Source organism: Typopeltis vanoorti, chromosome 2, assembly GCF_054136105.1.
Source record: "Typopeltis vanoorti isolate ZY-2024b chromosome 2, IOZ_Tvanoo_1.0, whole genome shotgun sequence".
In the NCBI taxonomy this organism is placed as follows: domain Eukaryota; kingdom Metazoa; phylum Arthropoda; class Arachnida; order Uropygi; family Thelyphonidae; genus Typopeltis; species Typopeltis vanoorti.
In genome coordinates, this window is record NC_143550.1 from 70,755,876 (window position 1) to 70,777,333 (window position 21,458).

Consider the following 21,458-nt stretch of genomic DNA (forward strand, 5'->3'; position numbering starts at 1 on the left):
AAATAAATAAATAGAATTTCTTCCCGTTTGGAACGCCAGGTGGCAGCTGTTGCCTACAGAAGTCTCATGAACTTCCGTCTATACGCACTAACTAGAAATGGATTCATCTATAATAAGATTGGCCGCCGTCAGATGACATGTAAAAGAATTCGGTCTGACTCATTGGGGTATACCCCATCACATAGTCGAAACATCATCCTTTCAGTTAAGGATACGTGAGTTCGAATTCCCCTTTAGGACGCTAGGAATCTTTATAAGGATTTTTCAGCCGAAGATAACTTAGCTGGTTTTATTTTATATGGAGTGTAGAAGGGTTTTTTCCCCCTGAAATTTGAAATTGTCGTTTTCCTTTTGAGGGGAAAAAAAAAAAAACAAGCAAATCGCTTCGATCTAGCCTTTTGGTTGTTTCTATGGTAATGCTAAACAACCAAGCAGTAAATCTTTTTGGAAAATAAAATGATATTCAAATATTTATTTATTTTATGAATTCTAAAATTCAATTATCTGTTATTCGCAGGAGCTTATAAATACTTGTTATTGAACCTACAGTTATGTAGCTGGTAATGTATATTGAGGCTTATAACATAATTAAGAGAGATTATAAATACTAATTTGGAATTGAAGACTTTCTGTACAAAATTATAGAAAATGCAGTCTATCGAATTTTTTTCTGCTGAAACGTTTTTGAATTCATAATTTGTATCTATGTAAATCGTCAAATGTCTCCTAATACTTGGAGAACGTTCCATTTTATTTTATTTATCTTTTATTTTAAAATAAACACTTTAATAAAACTGTCGACCTCCTTTCAGGATAGATAAAGCAATTCTCCAGAATGTTTTTTTTTTTCGGTTTGTTTTGTGAATTTCTTCTATTTTTTTTTTTTTTTTTTGTAAATATTCGTTGTTTGTTTTCCGATGGAGAATAAGTTAATAAAGAAACCATATTTTGAAAAACTAAGTTTAAAAAAAAATTATTGTGAACATGTAGTAATTAAAAATTAGATATAATTACACATTCTTTCACAATTTATTTGACTTATTTAACAAGTCATTGAAATTTTATTCGTTGATAAATTACTGCTTAGGATTTAGTTATAAAATCATTCCGCAGTTCTTTTTATTAACGACTTTACAATCTTCTTTATTTCTTCTTCAAAAACTGCACACTCTAGCACCGTACGTCATGTTTTCTTAGAATAGATCACGAATTCTGTTTGATTTGCTTCCTTTCAATAGTAAACAAACAGTCACTAAGCTTTTGTATCGATCTTAAGTCAGTTGCTAAAGGAACAACATCGCAAAGCATATCCCAATAAGTCCCATGATGAACACGCCACCGAAGAATATAAAACATAAATTCAACAGCCAAAACGAAAACAAATAGACGGTGCGATCACAATATGTAGATGTTCCAACCTCATAGGATGGTGGATAGATACCATACACAACAACACAAGCTGGAAGGGAAAAAAATGAAAATTTAGTACAACAGAAATATCATAACTGAAAAACTGAAGTAGAATAATAAAATGCAATGTGGCTAGCGTCGTTGAATTAATTAAATTTGAAGAATACTTACCATATGAAAAATATTTTTATAGTTTAAAAATAAAAAAAAAAGGTTGGGGGAAAGAAAAGAAAATTTTTCTTTTCTTTATAAACAATGCACACTAGTTAAACACTGGTGTGCATTTTTAACTGAAATATTTCCATCTTTTGTGCATTTTTAAGTGATACAGATTATCACAAATCATTGTTTACACACTAAAATATTGATAACATGAAAATTTTAGTCTTCTCTTCCTTCAAACGGCGAGACATAGTCTATAAACCGAAAGACAGCTATATTCTCTACATTGGCATGTATGCCAATAAAATACCGTACTTCTAACAACCTATCCCAGCCGTCATGGGTAGAACAACAATCAACAAAAGCGAGCTTCCACTAGGTTCAAAGTCCATTTTATGCGACAAGCGAAATGTTTTTGTAGAACGCTAAACTGAGTCTTGTGAGAATAAAGTTGACTTTTCTTAATAATTTTAATATCTAATACTAATGTTTTTCTATGTTTATCTCAAAAGCTGTGACATATATTATTTTAAAGCACAAAATAGAATTGTAAGACAGTGATAATTCAAAATGTGCTATGCTTGTGCATTACAAATTTAGAGTGTGTGTGAACTCACTCAAAAGGTTTTTAAACCATTTTTTACATTGCCTGAACTAACGTTAGATAACCCGGAAACTCTTCTCCACAGAACATTATTTACAAATCACTTCAGGTTTCCGTTACGCTGATTGATAGTCTCCCACACAGAGCGATGAAAATGATCTACCACCTAAAAGCAGTCACAAATAATCTATGCTCACAGCGGAATACAAACCTGCATCCTATTTACTGGAGAACACAGATGCTATCCACTGTGTACCGAAATAAGCGAGACTTCCAAAAGATTTTAGGAAGACGACCTCTGCTGAAGTCACCATGTGTACAGTTCATAACGATTAATTGTCGGAACATCTTCAGAATATCAGTTGCATACACAACACTTTGGCATGGCATTTAGAACGAATTGGTTTTATCATTTCTTGGATAATATAATACGATTAAAACAATAGTGATGGGCCGCTCCCACCCCGTTTTAGAGTAACGTTTATATAAATAGATTACTTGCATTTCATTCATGTAAGAGAAATATGTATCAGAAACAGGAACGGCTCATCTGGCACTGCGGAACTGCAGCACCCCCAATTTTTCTTGATATATAAATATATTTATTAATTTATTTATATTTGCTTGTAATATTTAATTTTATCATCAACAATCCTATATAATTCTTTTATTTTGTATAAAAGAATAATAAAAATTCATTTTAAATTAAGGGGATATTAAATCCCACATTGTTTTAAAACCGAATAAGAAACTGAGAGAATCGAATAAGAGAGTTTCATGCCGAATATAGTAAACTATAAAAATATCGGCGAATACTAGCGTGAGCTAATGCAAGTAGTCCTAGTACGTAGTACAATACCGGGCAACTCGTTGCAAAGGTGAATAAAGTTCTGATCGTAATTCTTTGGTATTTTCCATAATGTAAAAACACACACTTCCTAGGAAATGTATGCTGTTATTACATTATGGTAGGAGGTCACTATCCCCTTAATTTAAAATAGTGTTTATATCGCCGAAATGAAGCCTGTTGGCTCTTTATATTTAAGCAATTTAATGGGTGCACCTTTTGGACAACTCGTATAGCAGAGTATATAAGTTCTTTTCGCTATACCCTTTGGTATTCATTTGGTCTAGTTACTCACTGATGAAGCCTCAAAAAAGGCTAAAACCGGTCTGGGTAGTACTTACAGTGTGTATGTATATTTCGAAAGGTGCAGCACCCCACGATTTCAGGCCACGAGCCGCCACTGATCAGAAATATCTGATTTATTTGCTATAGGCCTTGAGTCTTCTTGTATATGGTAGTGATATTATAAAAAGCAATTTGCATATTCAATCTTTCATAATGTAATTCGTTTACAGTAGTAAGCTGAGAAATTCTACGGGACGGTAGAGTGCTTCGGTCTTTGCTTTCCAATCAAAGACTGTGAATTCGAATCCCTTTGTATCATAGATGTTCGAAAATTTTATGTGGCAGATCAATTTCATCTCTTTCTGTGAAATTACCATCCTGCTTATCGGAGACCAGAAATGACTTCATGAATTGCTTCATAGTTTGTCTCCTTTCTGATGCCCATATCTGATTTCCTGATTATCGCTAATTTTCAGTCAAACAACTGGGTTATAGGTTTAAAATCTCTCCAGGATGGGATTTGCCTTAAAAAAAAAAAAAAGGTATAAAAGCGAAGCTTAAATTATAAATGTCTTACCTGCAATGAACCAGCCTAAAGCGAATATATTTAACAAGGTAGTGATCCAGCCAATTATTGTTGGTCGCCGGGGCATGGATGAATCAGACAGCCTCCAGAATCTCTCCCCGATGTTAATAAGGTTATTAATAATCATTACGCAACCACCAACTGTTAACATGATAGGAATGAATGGTCGAGAAGGACAATCTGTGATGTACTGAATTCCTTAAAATGTAAAGTAAAAATGTTAGATATCTCCGTGACATTTGTCAGGTGACTAACTAACAATTATAAGTAATCTACAAAACAATATAATCCTTAACCTTCAAATGTGAATGAAATATAGTTTATTCTATATATAGAGTGGTAAAATTAAGTTATTGTTATACTTCTACCCTACAGTTTGCGATCGAATGACGTCATTACTACATCTCGAAAACAAGGATGAATAAAATAATTGCAGCACAAAATACTTACCGATCACTACCATCACTACAGGGATTGTCAGCGTCACAACCAAGATAAATGACCACACCACTAGAAGAGAATGTAACACAATTGACTGAGCTAAATATGTTTCATTTTAAACTAATGCTTTTATTTTATTAATATAATATGCATCTTTATAAATCTGCAAAATAAAGAGTGTTTAAGAATCATATAGTTTTTTTAACTTAATTTTTTTAAATGTTTATAGATCTTACAATTTGTACATAACGAAATCTTAATCATAAAGTATGAGGCATTATTTACCCCTAATATGTACGCCTAACATATGCCTGGCATATCGGAATGTTAAATTTGAAAATAAACATTTACAAATATTAAATTTTACTTGAATAACTTTTGCCTGAATTAAAATATTGGCACGTCCCAGAGGAAATGGTGAAGATGAAGGTCTTAGAGCTCGAAAATGAAATTTAATTTACTAGACCTAATGCCTGTTTCGGTTAATGAATCTCATCATGGCACCCAATATTATTTTTCTTGCGTTTAATCCAAATATAGAACGTGTCATTATTATGCGACTCTGGTTGTTCGGAAAAACGCTGAAGCAATTCAGACCGGTAGGCCAAGTTGCATGTTCTGACGGTTTGTCTGTTTTGTAGGTTGAAATATCCCAGTTTCCAGGATCAAAACCCTTCCACACCGTATGAGAACGATCAACTCATCTTCAGCTGAAAAGGCCTCCCAAAAAAAAAAAGTTTCTTAGAAAGAGGAAAAATCTGGATTGGAATCCTGTCTAGGGATTTGAAACCACATTTCTTCATCAACGAGCATTGTGATTACTGATTAAGATACAGGAATTCTCGTGATTATGTCGTGTTTCCGTATTTTCAATGTGAAATTAAGAAGATAAGAGTTTAGTGCTTTCTTCAGTCTATTCCCTTCAGACTTTTTAAAGCCGTTGTGCACTACATTTCATAAAATCTGTAGTAATTACTTTTTCTTCCTCCTTATATGAATATTATTCCTCTGGCCTAACCAACTAATTTTGATGAAATTTGGTATTTGGGATACATATTAAAGTTTGTTGGAAATGTTATTTTTAGTTTTAAAGGGATGATTTTAGTAGGTAAATTAGTCTAATCTATATAAAAATGATACGTTGCGGGTAACAATAAATAAAGCAAAACTGATTCTACGGACTAATTTGTTTTAATATTAAAACACTCTTCTCTCCATGTTTGCAAAGCCTACAGAAAAACAATGCTATTTAGGAAAGTAATTAAGGTAAAAAAAAAAAAAGAAAGACAGACAGAATCTATTGATTCGTTTCATCAATCAGCTGTATGGTGTAATCATTGGAGAAAATAGTGTGATGAAGACTTTTTCCAGAAAATAGAGATGAAGGAGGAGGACGAGAAGTTGAATCGGTAGGTTTAAAGCTGAACTGAGAATCTATATGACAAACAACTAAAAGTGATTTTCTAGACATATGGGAACTCAGAATTATGATGGACCGAAAAAGCAGAAACAGAATACCCATAAGAAAAATATTGGAGTCTGTTTGTGAAAGAAGGGTGGTTCGTTTAATCGGACTGTCCTGGTTTGGACAGCATTATACACTATTAGGAGTTTTAGAAGGAGATCTAAGTCAGTCTATGAAGAGATTTTGATCTTTCCTAGAGATTTAGGTGTTATCAAAGGTAAAAGGAAGAAAATTGAGATATTTCTCGCAAGGGTTATCTTTATCTCACTGAAGAATGACAAGAAGTCTCTGTTTAAGACATTCGTATGGAAAATGCTAAAGATTGAACTGTTTGAGAGCTAAGCGCCTCTGAAATGAACAGGCAAAGTGAAGTACGCTGTCTTCGGCAAAATTATGAATAACATTCATGATTAGTAGGGGAAATTCATTTATCTATAAAGAGGAAGAGCATGAATGAAACAGGATCACTGGGTACGCATCAGAGGCGGAAAAATCTGAGGGGAAGAAGATCATTTACTGCGACAAGCAGTGAATGAGTGAAAAGTTGTAATTCAACTGCAATGGGTAGAAGACATGAGATTGTAGTTTACTAAATAGACCTCTGTGCTATATATATCCTTCAAATGCCCTATATGTCTACTGAGGACATCATGTTTCTCCAAACCCGTCCATACCCGTCAGAAGGTAGATAATATTTATTGAGAGATCAGCTATCTAGAGTTGAAGCATCGATATTTGAACTCAGTAGTAAAACAGTTAATTACTAATAACCCCCTATGATTTACGATTGACAATTTCGTTCAATTACGATAAACTAATTTCGTTTATCGTAATTGAACAGTTTGCTGAATTTGAACGATGTGTTTTAAGATAGATGAATGTCTCCATAGAGCAGTAATGAAGAGGTTGTGACATTGATTCATTGTTTGGAAAGATCTGGGTTCAAATCATTTCTATGACTCGAGAAGCATTTATGAAGAGTGTTTCAGTGAGGGTGATTTAGACAGTCTCATACGGGGGGCAAATAAATAGGGTTTTCCATCCCAACACTGTGGGAAATCAGAAAGATCACAGAAATTAAATGAAGCTTATTTCGCACTTTCACTATCTCTTATCTTGCACATTCTCTTATCTCCTTTCATCTCCTTCCTGGTTGAAACAATGCCTGTAGAGAAAAAAATAGAAAAAACATAATGCTATCATGGCTGACGATAGCTTAAATCTTAATACTGTTGGGGCTGCTGGCATTTAATGAGTAGATCAAAAGAGATTAGAGCGCCAAAAATCAAAAAGGAGAAATGTAGGAAACAATAATAGAGGTATCATGAACTCAGTATGGTCATCGTACACAATCTGTGCCATAGAGTTATACTACTTAATAATAACTAAGTATATATTTTGCCTTAAGTTATACTTAAGGCAAAATATTGTCTACCAAAATTCTGATAAAAACAGCCTTTTCCCAGTAGCCTTTTTCCCTTATACATTAAGGATTTTTTGTCTCACTCCATCCAAGCTACAACTTAGGTAGTAAGCATCTAGCATAGATGCTCTCCTCAGTTCCCTTTTGAATTCATCTTGTTAACTAATATTCCTTTTTATCTCCACTACTTCTAAGGTTCAGTAGGCTTCCTCAGTAAACATCTTACTTGTTAAATCAGCTAAATAGTTTGAACAATGTTTTACAATGTTTTGTAAAAGACTGTAAAATTTTGTGAACAATGTTTTTAGAAGATTTTGAATAAGTTAATTAAATTGAAAATATCATCCTCTTTTACTTGTCGGTTATTTCTCAGTTAATCAAGATCATTATTCCTTTTAATTCTCCATTTCAAATTCTACATTGGCATACATTTACTGTCACATTGTTATTTGTATTGATTTAATTGTTTGGTCTATAATTCTACAATCCTACTTCTCGGAGAATGTTTAAGAACAAATTCTCTTTTAACAAACCATATCTATCATTAGATAATGAAAGTAATTTAAATAATGTTTACTTAATTCGTCAGCTACTTACCTGAACCAAAAATCATTAATAATAGCGAAATACAGAAATTACAGCAGCCTGTCGATTCTTCTTTTGTCCTTCGAATGCGATCCAAGAAGGTTATTGGTGCAAGGATATTTCCTAGAAGACAAGGATTTATTCAGATAAGAGAGAGAGAGAGAGAGAGAGAGAGAGAGATGCAGTTGTCAATTTTAATACACAATTCTTTCACAAGTTTTCAGGGACTTGTTTTCAAACTTTATTTTTAAATTATTTAAATATGAATAATTCTCCATCAGGCAGATTCTACCAACGGTTAATAAACTAGGAATATAGCATAATATAAAATTTTCGCAATCCTACTTTAGTGACTTTTAGTATTAACCTAATATATTGCGAATTACATCAAATTACGTCAAGGAAACTATCAGTGTCTTCACTGGTTTGTTCATCTATTTTGCAGAAGGAAGAAATTATTTTTTTAAAAGAGGCCTCCAGTGACTCAAGGATTCATCGAAGGAGACCCTACTCTCCTCACCTGTCATTCCTGTTGTTGAATCCATTCATACTGCTTGCACACACAACGTCCTATGGCAATCCATTCCAATCACGCACCACTCTCTGAGAGAAAAATCTAGATCTCAACCACTTCTCAGATTCCATGGATGCCTTCTTATCTTTTCCCCGTCCTCCATGAAGCGAAAAATGCCATCAACTGAAATCCTGTATGACTCTATCGAAAGTTTGTAAGTCTCAATTATATAACTCTTTCTCCTCTTTGCTAGTGTCTTCAGTATATAAATTCTCAATCTGTCTTCATAAATCAGTATTCACAATTCCGATAGCATTTTAACAATCTCCTTTGCACTCTTTCAATAACTGAAACGAGGAGACCAGACCTGCGCATAATAGTCCAAGTGAGGTTTTATCAAGGCCTGGTAAAGAGGCAAAATGACACTCTTATCTTTACATGTCAAAAATCGTAATAGCATTGCAATCATCCTCTGAGTTGTATTTGCAGTCTTTACTATATGGCCCTTCAACTTCAAGATCCCTAGCCTGATTAGTTCTTCGAGCACAATTCCACCAATATAATGTGACATTGGATAATTAATCATGCCAAAGTGCATGACTTTAGATTTAGTGACATTGAACTGACATGCAGTTTCCCATGCCCACAATTCCAGCCTATTCAAATCCTTCTGCAAGTACTGCGTATCAGCAGCATTCCTGATTACCCTACCTATCTTTGCATCATCAGCATCTGTATGTCGATGGTCAAATCTTTCCCGATGCCATTAATGTGCAGATTGAATACCAATGGACCACAGATTGATCCTTGTGACACACCACTGGTTACCTTAAATCTTGCAGACTAACATTCCCCATATACGACTTTTTGATATCCGTTAGTCAGCCATCCTCTTATCGATGTGCCAATAATTTATAATCCAATCACAGAAAATTCCTGAAAAAAAAAAGCCCCTCTTCAGAATGAGAATGAATAACTCATCTTCCGTTATAAATGTTGCTCGCATTCTGTACGGCAATGTTTCTCAGCGTGTAACAAGCGGTTACCCCAGGAATGTGCGGCACATTTTTTAAAAAATTTGATTATGTTTTGTTATATATATTGTTGTCACGCAACAATATATACCTCGCAGGTAGGTCTATTCTATAATTAATTTTTCAATAATTTCAGAAACTTAAAAAAATCTAAATTAAGTTTTAAACAAAATCTCTTGGCATCTGACGACTGATCTCCGTTAGGGCCGCGTTTGTTTGACTGCACGATCACCTTCCGCCCGCGTAGTTCAAACTATTTGCATTAAAAGTTTAAATTCAAATAATTCGAACCACAAAATCGGAACTCCGCTAAATTTCGGAATCATTCGTGTCTCAAATTGCAACGGTCATCAACGATTGTTTCAGTTACGCCCGAATAAGCGCATATATGTTTAATTGTGTTTGTGTCGCAACTTGTGACGTATGTACAAGTTACATGCTTGGGAAATACTCTTACTTTTTTAGCAGTTGTGTTGTTGGTTATTAAAAAAAATCTTGAATCGAAATAGAGTCTAATGATAATTAGTATTAAATATATTTAACTAATATTAATATCTTTATTTTGTATTTCTTAAACCCTTTAATAAGAATCACTGTTTAAAAGCTGGATGCTTGAAACGCGCAATAAAAAAATTGTGAAAATGATTGTGGTAACTGTGCGAAAGAACACTTTAATTCATGGGGATCAAATTTTTATAAAGAAAGTAAAGAGTGTGAATCATTCATTTATTAATACGCGTGTGTTTAAAAATAAATTTGTGACACCTCCAGGGAGTCCAAAGACTCATCGAGTGAGGGTTCCTGCTCTGCAGCTCTCTGTCTCCACCACTCAGTCCACAAACTACAACTACCATCATCATCTACAACAACACCATCTATCGTCTGGACTAATATTTTTCATGATCACAGCAGGATTCGAACCCCCAGTCTTTTGGCTGAAGAGCAGATACGCTAACCTCTCGGCCAAGCAGACCGGCTGGTTAGCGCAACTAACACAACTATCTTTATGATTATTTGTGTTTGAATGAAATATTATAACTTCTCCCAATTGCCTTTATATTATGAGGGAAGGCACGCCAGTGTTGCTAAACTTTTAAAAGGAGTGCGTGGATATTGAAAGTTGGAAAACCCTGCTGTACAGTATTCGAACCCAGGTCTTTCCAACGACTGACGAAGGCTCGATTTATTGTAAAGATTAAATAAATACAAATTACTATCGTTCTTATTACTCTATAAGAAGATATCTGTTTATTTTCTTATAGAGCCTCCTATCCATTCATTAAATGAAATAATTCTGGAAAAAGGACGTTTTGAATGAATTAGGATGCGATTTGCCAAATAATTCTGACTGACTGGCCAATAAGCCATATGTAATACCTAAACGATACACTGGCACACATAATTTAAAGGAGGGAGAGAGAGAGAGAGCCGCTCTTTAAATGTCAGTATGTTTATAAATTTTCCACCTTCCCCCCTCCCCCTTTTTTTGGCAAAGGAACGTATTCGAAGAGAAAATTATAAAAGTGAACTGAAATTGTTGTTGTAAAACCAACACTAAGACGTTGAGATTTGTCCTAAGTGAAGCACTAAGAGTGTTTTAGCATTGACACGTCGCTTTATACCTTTATAAACAAACCATTAAAACTCACCGCTCTGTGATAAAGGTGGTGGAGGTGTATTTGATTCACTTGGAGGTGCATTATTGGTGGTTCCATAGCTGGTGGAAGGTTTTGAAAGGGATGAACTCTGATCTTCCATTCTTCTTTCTTTATTTGATATGAAAAAAAAAAAATAATAAATATATAAATAAATAAATAAAAAATTATATATATATATATATATACACATATATATATATATATATATATATATATATATATATATATATATATATATACATATATATACATATATATATATACATATATATATATACATATATATATATATACATATATACACACACACACGAGTTTTAAACATATCACAATTGGTCAAGTTTTTTTTAATACAATAAATCAGCAATAATAAATAAATATCGCTTACTTCCTATTTCCAAAACTAACGATATATACACTAGTCATCTTTTTTTTTTTAATCAACAAACAGTTGCCTGCAAATGAATCAAATTAAAATTTATTCTTATTGTAATATTCAAAAAGAAAACTGTGTGAATGACGTTAACCGAAAGAGATTAATAGTGTGTGAATGCATGAATGAAAAAACTGAAACTAGAAGCATGTCATAAGATGAAGATAAATTTTCATCTTACATAAATAAATAAATTTATTTACATAAGATGACTTATATAAAAATATATTTTTATAATGAAAAAATGAAATTTAATATGGAAAAAGGAGAAAGTTTAAATAATAATAAGAAGAAGAAAATGATGATGAAGATTATTTAGGAAGAACTTAATATTGTTAGCATTCAGGAATGTGTTAGTAGAGCTAACCTTAGATGTTATGGTCACTTAAACAGAATAGGAGAGAGGAAAGATTAGCATTTTTTTTTCTTGCCAGGACTACAGGAAAAAGACCCCGGAGGAGGAGGGTCAAGATCTAGTTGGATTTTGACGCAGTTAGTAGGGCCTCAAAGACTGAAACGTATGATGTGACAGTATTGGAGGCCTGACAAAAATCAGTTCAATTTAGAAGAAAATTGTTGACAGGAAGCTAGTAATAACGCAAATTTAATCATGCATTAATATTATAATAACTTGTACATCCTTTGAAGGCATCATCATCATCATCCTCTAAAGATGATAAGCTCCGTTTTTCCCATTTTTCCATATGGAATCTAACAACTCTAGTGCAGCTTTAAGAAAGCTATATTCAATACAAACATTTTTATTTAAAAATTTCCTTCATCCTTTTTCTTTCAGTATTGCAATAAATAAGTGCTCCAATGATCGCTAATTAGGTTTCCTTTATCCTCGTTTGATCACCAAAAGAAATTAAATTCAACGCAGCAGTTTAAATTTAGTAATTTTCGAAATGGTATTTATCAAAGTAGCAACAGTAGTTTTATCTGCATTTATCTCCGCGCAATATTATACTATATAATTACTATGATGTAAAAGCAAATGAAATGGCGTTCTAAGTGGATATACAATTACGTAAATATTATTCAATTATTTAGCGACTGCGGCATTCAAAACTCAAACAGCTTTTTCTTAGTTTTGTTTTCATACGTTTATATTTTTGTTATTACAGAAATAAGAACAAAATACTGTACTTTTCAAACGTCATTGAGTCGTTCAAATATCTCTTCATGTCACTATTATTTCCGCTTAACTATAACACGCGTTTAGTCATACGATTAGCAAGTCATCCCTTTCCCTCTACAATCAAAATAGATTATTCCTAATTTAAAAATGACTCATAATGATGACTCATAGTCATGAAATTCGCAGAAAATTTTAAATGAAGGATGATAACCAGATTGAATACGCTTTCAGGGCCATTAAAAATGCTTTGATAGACCTGTATATTTTAATTTAAATGTGATTCCTGACGTGAGAATGGGGGATATATTCAAAGGACTCTTCCTTTGTCGTCACTAGCCAGCAATTATTATTTTCGATAATATTTTCGAATTACTATTCCCTTTTTAAAGATTCAAAGTCACTTTTAGCTGACACTAATTAAGACTATTATAGTAAATCTGGCGATTAATCGAAAATAGAAACATTATTGATATTCGTATTAAGAAAGCGAAAAAAGTACGACAAAATTAGTAATAAAACTCAAAAATAAAAGAAGAGAAAAACGAACAAAAAGCTTACTTAAAAATGCAGTTTAATCACAATTTGGGCGTATTGGCTATTTACTGAAACGAAATTTTCTAGTCATACCTACATAATGATTTAACTTAACTTACACAGCTTATCTGATAATGCATAATAATAAATGTGTAATACATTTGATCAATAGTTGCATTTTCACTGATTTCGAGTGTGAATTAACTTATTTTTCTATTGTATTATACGTAAAAATAATTTAAATTGAGAATTACCAAATTTACGTTTAAGTTTATAGATATTTAGTGAAGTAATGCTGTACAGGGAAATATGAAGTGGAGGTGTTGTAATTTTGCAGGCATGTAATAGCGTGCCAGTCGGATATGAACATATGCACCAATTTATGCAGTCAGGTTCGAAGGAAGCGGGTAGAAATAAATGCTCTGTTACCTTCCAACTGCCGCAGTACTCGACAAGGTAACATACCCACTGAAAAGTGAATGCATTTCTTTGTACAAGTAGCGGATTGTTTTCGATTCCTCAGAAAACGAACTCTGGACTCATTGGGGGAAGATATATGCACTTTTATTTCTAATTTCTGAAATAAAATAGATCAGAAAACAGTGTACTAAAGCAAACGTATCTAATGTATAGAATAAAACACAATTTCATGATAAACTTAGCAATACTGATGTAGTAATCATCTCAGTGAATTATCTTCGGTTAACATAACAGGGTTCAGATCTTTTATTATAATTGAACGATCTTACTCCTATTGAACTAGTGTTTTAAGTATTCTCTATAAAACATAGTTGTGTGTTTTGGGCTTGTTTTTGTTAGCAGCCAAGGAACCCTATAAAAATCTCATATTACAGGAATCCTATTTTCGAAAACGAAGAGTACCTGAACTAAATGTGAAGACAGACTTAAAAACACTTCATCCTTTTATCTTGTCCCAACTAAAGAATTTTGAGATTCTCTCCTTTTAATGCTAATAATGAGTAGAGCACAAAATAATGTTCCGTGTTGGTTTACTTCCAAATCACAGCTGAGAAAAATTTTAGATACTTCCTTTCCAAAACATGTTAGAATTGAACACTTAGATTTTTTTTTAAATGACACCATGCATGAAAGGTCACAAGACCTATAACACTACAGTGCCATGTGTGGGTGAGTGACTAAGTAGAAAATGTAGCCTGTTCATATGTTTCTTAAAGAGTGGGAGGTTGTACTTAGTGGGAAAAACAGTAAAGGAGATAGAATAGAGGTGGAGTGAATGAAAGAAGATGATGAGAAGTTAGTCCGGGTGTTCGAAGCTGGACATGTATGGGTGTTGGCCAGTGGCTGCCCTAATTCTTCTAAGGTTAGAAGAAAGTGGAGGAATGGTAGTAGCCAATTCAGAGGCGCAATGCCCATGAAAGTGACTATAGTTAAGGTATGCGATGAAACAGGGCGACTAAGATAAATTGACCGAAGGGAATCTGTGAGGGAAGGTCATCTTTTAAGCGGATTTCCCTCTTCTGAAGATCATCAAGAATTCTTAGGGAGGGCTTAGGTGCTCCACTCCTAAATGCGGAAAGGGTACTCCAAAGTTGGACGAATCTGAGACATAAAATATTAGGAGCTCAAAGGAAGATAAGTAATGTGTAGAACGGAAAAGAACACCAAATTTGTTAGAGTCTAAGGAGGCTATGTGAGTGATATGTTCGTGCTAGTCTTAAACTTTTCACGAACCATTGAGGTTCTTTAGCTGTGGACTTCACAACCGCGACCATCTCGAGGATAACCTGCTTGGCCCTATGCCTTCCAGTGCGTCCTATGGCCGTAGCCGTATGTGTTCATGGGATCGGTTTGCCTGTTTTGAGTGATGAAAAACCCCAGTTTCCGGGAGAAAAAAAAAAACTCTACCGCCGTTTGAGACTGGTTAACTCACCTTCAGTCGAAAGAGATCAGATAAAGGTTCCTCATGGACAGTTTACGTTAAATATTCAATTTTTAAACTAAGTTTATGTTTGTGTGCAACTATATATTGTTATGTACTTCAAAAAATGGTGACCACACGTTTAATACTAAGGTAAAGCAAAGGTCTCCATATGCTTTTAAAAACTGTATTGGTGGTGAAATTCGGCTATTCTCGTAGGCTAAATGTTAAGAGGCAGCCATTCTAATTAGTTAATTAGAATATAAACTATTTGTCCATTTGTAAAACCATTGTATTAAAAACGTACAGTAAGCTATTATACATTTTATTAGTTTTAATATTAAAATTTAAATTCATATTTTAATCTTAGTCGTGAAGGATAATATACTGAGTACATTCATACAGTTTATATTATCCATGTTTATCCATGCAAGCATCCTACCTGTTTTGCGAATAATGCACGGAAGTTTAAAAACACGCCTGCTTTCTGAAAGGAAAGCGAAATTGACTTCCTTTTTTAGTCACAGAAGGTCAAAAGATCAAAGAAATTAATGTTGTAAAGGCAAAACAAAAGCTGTGTTATTAAACGAAAGGATTAAATAAAATTGTTCCTCTTTTTTAGGCCTTCTTTATCAGCGAAGTTGATTATAGTAGGATATCAGACACGTTGTCTGTGTATAGCGCAATATTTTCACCATTTACATCGACTAATGATTTTTGACTAAAATTGATGTAGGGATTCCTATTAAAGGGATATCCTCAAAATTCACTTTTTTTCTAAGTTGAATTATTTAACACTTTGCACAGAGCAAATCATATGCAATGCCCAACTTAGCACAATTATAGTTCACCATTTCGGGTTTTTGTTCGGAATTATCGTAATTATAGTTCCGTTTCAGGTTTTTGTTCCGAATGGCGCAACAGTGAAATATAAAAATATCACGAAGCTCTTGTCAAATGTGTCATTTACAAACAAAAGCGAAATTTTCTCGTTTGCTTGAAACTATATCTTTTATATCGAATGTAGTATATATGCAGTTCTGATCGTGATGAATAAAGATCGTATTTGTGAGATCATGTTTTTTTTTTAATTATTATTATATACATATATCTAACTGCACTTAACGAATACATCAATGTACATTATGTTAACATTCATGTTAAATGAGCTACTATACCTAAAAATTAAATACAATTTTAAAAAAGTGATATAGGTTTTATTCATTTTTAGTAAAGACTGGTTTTACAAAAAAAAAAAAAATACTATAAATTAATTATATATTTCATGTTATGCAGTATATTTTCCTTTGTTTTATGCAGTATGATTATAATACAGAACTTCAATAATAACAATAATAATTAATAAATAAATCATTATGGCCATTTTCTTAAAGAATTTGTACGTTTATTTGATAGGGAGAGGAAGAACCGGCATCTGGAATAGCAGGTTTATTTTCTTCCATTACTGATTAATGATTCACTATTAAATATTAAAACATTAATGTTAAAACTGAATGCAGGTTTAACCTTCTCATTTGTTATAAGTAAATATTCTTCTGTTTACTTATTGTTGTTAACAACAGAATATTTTTTATCGAAGCTTATAATGAAATCATATATAAAACGAACTCACCGTTATTTGAAAAAGTGAGTCATGTTGACAGAAAGCTTTATGTTTCCAAACAACATTTTTCTTCGTTATTCAATCCATAGATATTCAAATGACACTTTCATGGCTTATTAGTTTCGCACAGTGTCATTGTGAGTAAAAAAAAAAAAAAAAAAAAAAAAAAAAACACTAGAAATCCAATATGTGCAATGTGTGAGGAATGGATTTTTTTTTTCTTTTCGAACAAGGTTAAAATTAACTTTAGCTAGCAAGTTGCAAGTTTATCTTCTATAGGATTTCAACAAAAAATAGCAGAATACAGTATCTGATAATAATTATCGGTTTCATGGTATTTTCATACGGGATTACTATAACGAATATCATGCTTGTAGTATTAAAAACCTACTAGTGATACGCTCCTGAAAACATTGAACGTGGGTCCTTTACTACTTGGGGATGCTACTAAATGCACTCGATGGACAGACATAGCTCGGACACTGAATACATACAGTTATCCGTTCAAGAAATATTCAGGATGCCATTTAAGACATGCAATTGTCAGACATAGCAGACTATGACATTAGAACTAACTGGTTATCATATAGTATGAAAAAAAAATGGATTTATACTCAAGTACTCGATTTGGAAATTGCTTCTGAAAAACAGTAATTGACGCTTGAAGGACTATTTTTTTTATCTTTCATTTCTCGTATGAGGCCATTAAGCCACTTATGCATGTATCTGTGTTTTATGTGTTTTTTATATTAATATGTTAATCAAACTATAGACAGATAGAGAGAGAGATCATCAGTATATTCCTTGATGTTAGTCTTGTAAACAAGGATGTGTTCGATATTTTGTGCATAGAGTGAATCGTTTTTTTATGGAAAGATGTAAATCACAAGTGCTAATAACAAAAAGTGCGTTTTTTTTTAATTAGTAAAGTGGAAAGAAATTTATTATTATTAAAACAGTCGCTAGTAGGGCTTTCTTAAGCCCTGTTAGCGGAGTACCTTAATAATAATAATAATCTTATAAGAAGTTTCATATTGATTTCCAACTGGATCTCAAACTAACACTGTATTTGTATTGGGTAATCTCTGATTAGTTCGCTGGTTTAAATAAAAATATTGACAGAATGTCCTCAGTTTCACAAAGAATAAGCATTCACTGACCCTTCTTGAATAACGCAATATTCAAATCGATTATTTTAATATAAGTGTTAATGATATAGAATTTCAAAAATTCAATTAACAGCTCTTGGAATACTGGTTCGTTAAAAATGCGTACTGAATTACCAGTGAAATTGAGTTCTCTGGTTAAAGTAAAACAAAACACGTTACGCAAAGTTCCAGTATGAATAGCTTATTTAGAGAGTTGGCCTTCCTGTTCTTTTTTTTTTTTTTTTTTTTTTTAGTGAGTTTCGAAACAGTTCTTATTTAGATTTTGTTGTCCATCCATACGCACATAACCATATTCTCAACGAAGGAACTTTAATAGAATTTGATATCAATCATCTATTCTAGAGATCTTGATTCTAGCTCAATCGAGAATAATTGGCGATGCTCATTTTTGCGGAATCTGGATCGAATCCTGCCAAGGATGTGAAGAAATAAGAATCTTTCAAATAAAAGTAAAAATTATCAGTGTCATAAGGAAATGACATTACTTTTCGTCTTACATGAAAGAAATACTGGTTCAGAAAACTAACCTACAATAACAAAAGTATGTAGATAAGGATTACCACCCTATCATGGCATTAGCATTAGCAATTAGCAATATTTATGCCACTTAGCAAGCTCAGTATATGCTATAAGTAAGCCTATTCAACACTCCCATTAAATATTAATACATCGACAAATAATCATTTTTGCATTCAATGTTTTTATTGTTTTCCTTTATAAAACATAAAGTATAGATTACTTTTAAAATTCCTAAGAAATAAAGCACATTTTGAAACTATTAGCATATATTTTAATACGCAGTGACGTACATATTTGCTTTTATCAAGAGTCATGTGACATTATTTACATTCTACTGATCTGCGTCAAGGGTTATGGAAACATAGACTTAGCTGTCATGGTAAACTACTGGAACAGTATTGTAGATAATATGAAACGAAAGCTAATAAAAGTTTCGGGAGGATTGGGAGCGAGGCTAAATAAATTAATATTAACAACTTAGCATTTAAAAAAAATCAAAAAATTAGCGCGCATACAGCTCTTCACGGGATTATTGCACATGAGACGACAAGCATCATCATTGCTTATCCTTTAAATATTTAAGTAGGGCTTTAAATAAGTTATAGCTTACCTTTCATGTTTAATTAGAGAATTCAACTCTAATGAAATACACATTGCCAATATCCCAAAACACTTCACTGAAATGCATACAAAACAATAATAATCGTGATATTCAGCTGTTCTATTTCTTTGTGTAAAATGTTTCTGCATTCTATATTTTGATGCAATGCTCACCTACCAGTACATTAAAGCGACTACACGAATAGCATATGGAACACCTGTCACACCTGTCCGTTTGGTAAATACCTGTATCTCTTCCTCCCCTTTTCCTCCCTACTCTGACAGTGTCACCGTTATTATCTTTCCCCGACTTCCTCTGTCGTTTAATAAACAAAAAGAGAACAGTAAAAAATAAACAGAACCGTGTTCTTTTTAATTAAAAAAAATCGCTAACCTTCAGGTAATTAATTAAAAATTACCTGGAGGTAATTTTAATTAATTAAAAGTCACGAGCGAATAATGCATGAAAAATTTTCTTAGTATTGTTACTATGCCCGAACTTTTGACCGTGATGTAGAATTTACTAAAACATTATGCAGCTCTGTGGGCGAGAGGAAGGTCCCCTAAATTGGTTGTCTGACCCAAGGAAATGAGCAAGTCAGCAGTATAAAAAACTTATGTGTAATCATATGTATACTTACCTGGGAGGAAAAAGAGGAACAACAAGTTTAATCTATGTAATTGCTTAATGAAAGATATTTCCTAGTTCATCGGCAGATTAAAAAGCTGTCACGAATTCTAGAAACTTGAAAATAAAAATAAATATAGAAAAATATTTTACTATGTCTAGCAGTAATTGGAAAATAACTATCTTTAGCTTTCCGATTAAAAAGTCCGTATGAGTAATAAAACATTTCAGGGAAACACAGATGCTTTTACTATGCCTATTAATTGTGTTCTCAGTTAGGTTTTCTCTGTGGAGATCGAGTATAATAAGAGACCTCTTTGTTCTCCCTCCAATAATGTTAGGAACGACAGACTAGAAAATTTCTTTTCTTTAAAAAAAAATTTGAACTTTTTTTTTTCTTCATTTAAGTGGGATATATGCTGCTTACGTCGCGATAGATGGTCGTCTATCTTCAAAAATAGAGAACCACTTGAATAAGTGATGTTATGTATACAAACCATCACTTGCATTCATAGTCAATCGCGCAATTTGGTACATCGGGAAAACAAATCATTTTCTCCTTCTTCAAGAAATATTCAAACTTTTCAACGTCATTTCTGTGAACAATAAAATTAGTACTGAATACCAACTCAATTAAGTTCATGTGCATACTTACCTCCTGTTTTAAAATCGCTTTTGTCTCTTTGGTTCTCTTTCTGACTTAATGAGGAAAAAATAAACTGACTTCAGTCTGTTGCTTATTATGGTGGCAGCTAAATTTATAGAATCCGTTCCCAATACAGAAAATAATTCTCACCTGACTAAAGTTACAATCAGTTGCATGTTTGGTGCAGATAATTTCTCAACGTTAGTTGATTTTCATCTGATAATTGAATCGATAACAAACGAGTATATAAACCACCCAGCGATAACTACTGCTACGTTTCATTCAGTTCTGTTTAATAAATATGACTTACTGCGATTATACTGAATCATGGGATTAAAAAGGGTTACAAAAATAAGGTGTCATGATTATAAATAGTGATTTATTTATGTGGGATTATTCACCTGTTATAATTTTACAGAATATTCATTTATTGAAAAATACTGATTTTTTTAAATTTCATTTCAGTTATGTAAAACTTGGGGAAAATAGTGTGCAACATTTTTTTTACCATGCTATTGCTTTGCTATATCGCCCTCATTCTCCCCCCCCCCCCCAAACACACACACACAATGTCGATCACTGTGAGACATTGTGTGTGTGTGTGGGAGGGAGAGAGATGAGTGAGACGCATAAGTGACCAGTTTTGTTATTTTAGGATATTGGAATATTTTTGGACAAAAGGCAAACTTGGACAGCAGAATTAATTTCACTTAACAAATTTGTTTCAGAACAAATCATTTAAAGATTTGTTCTGGAACGTGATTATTGGGACATGCGTACATTATCGCAAAATTATATTGGGACATTATCACAAAATTATGCTAAAACAAGACACAGTCGTATCTTAGCATAATAACGACATTTATAAAAACATTATAACAATTAAAATAAATATTTTAATTATTTATAGAGATAGCTTCATTCTTCTATAAACATTCAAAAATATTTCCGTGTAAATATTTCTTTGCTATATGATTTTTAAATTTTAACATTCTCTGTAATTCACAATAGCAGTATAAATTGTTTTCATTTATCTCATCTTTGATTTGCCGATTAAAAGTATTGCTAGAATAAAAATAACTAGAATATTCAGTTAATACAGGCAGTTTTTTAAAGTGTATGGAAAAACTTCGATATCAAAACAAAATATTAAAAAGGTTATATAAAATAACTAGTAGATAGGATAAACTAATTCGGCGTAAGATGACTGGTAAGGTGGTTGGAAACACAGAGGAAGCAATTATGCTACA

General features: G+C 32.6%; 1 protein-coding gene across 2 annotated transcripts; it reads right to left on the bottom strand.

Moving 5' to 3' along the window:
* Positions 1-1,010: 1,010 nt before the first annotated feature.
* Positions 1,011-20,335, bottom strand: LOC150109157 (transmembrane protein 272-like). Of its 2 annotated transcripts, none has more exons than XM_090405866.1 (6): positions 20,218-20,335; positions 11,006-11,122; positions 7,821-7,931; positions 4,345-4,404; positions 3,886-4,092; positions 1,011-1,459 (listed from the first exon to the last, which is right to left on the bottom strand). In XM_090405866.1, the coding sequence occupies exons 2-6, from the start codon at positions 11,112-11,114 to the stop codon at positions 1,284-1,286; spliced, it is 663 nt and encodes a 220-aa protein (XP_090261992.1). In that variant the 5' UTR covers positions 11,115-11,122; positions 20,218-20,335; the 3' UTR covers positions 1,011-1,283. The 2 variants fall into 2 exon arrangements, with proteins under 2 accessions (XP_090261992.1, XP_090261984.1); XM_090405858.1 differs by lacking the exon at positions 20,218-20,335 and adding an exon at positions 18,945-19,172.
* Positions 20,336-21,458: the final 1,123 nt, after the last annotated feature.

Coding starts and splice junctions, on each gene's coding strand:
- LOC150109157 (XM_090405858.1), bottom strand. Junction 7,932..11,005: donor ACCACCTTTATCACAGAGCG/GTGAGTTTTAAT, acceptor CTTGTCTTCTAG/GAAATATCCTTGCACCAATA. Junction 4,405..7,820: donor ATTAATGATTTTTGGTTCAG/GTAAGTAGCTGA, acceptor ATTCTCTTCTAG/TGGTGTGGTCATTTATCTTG.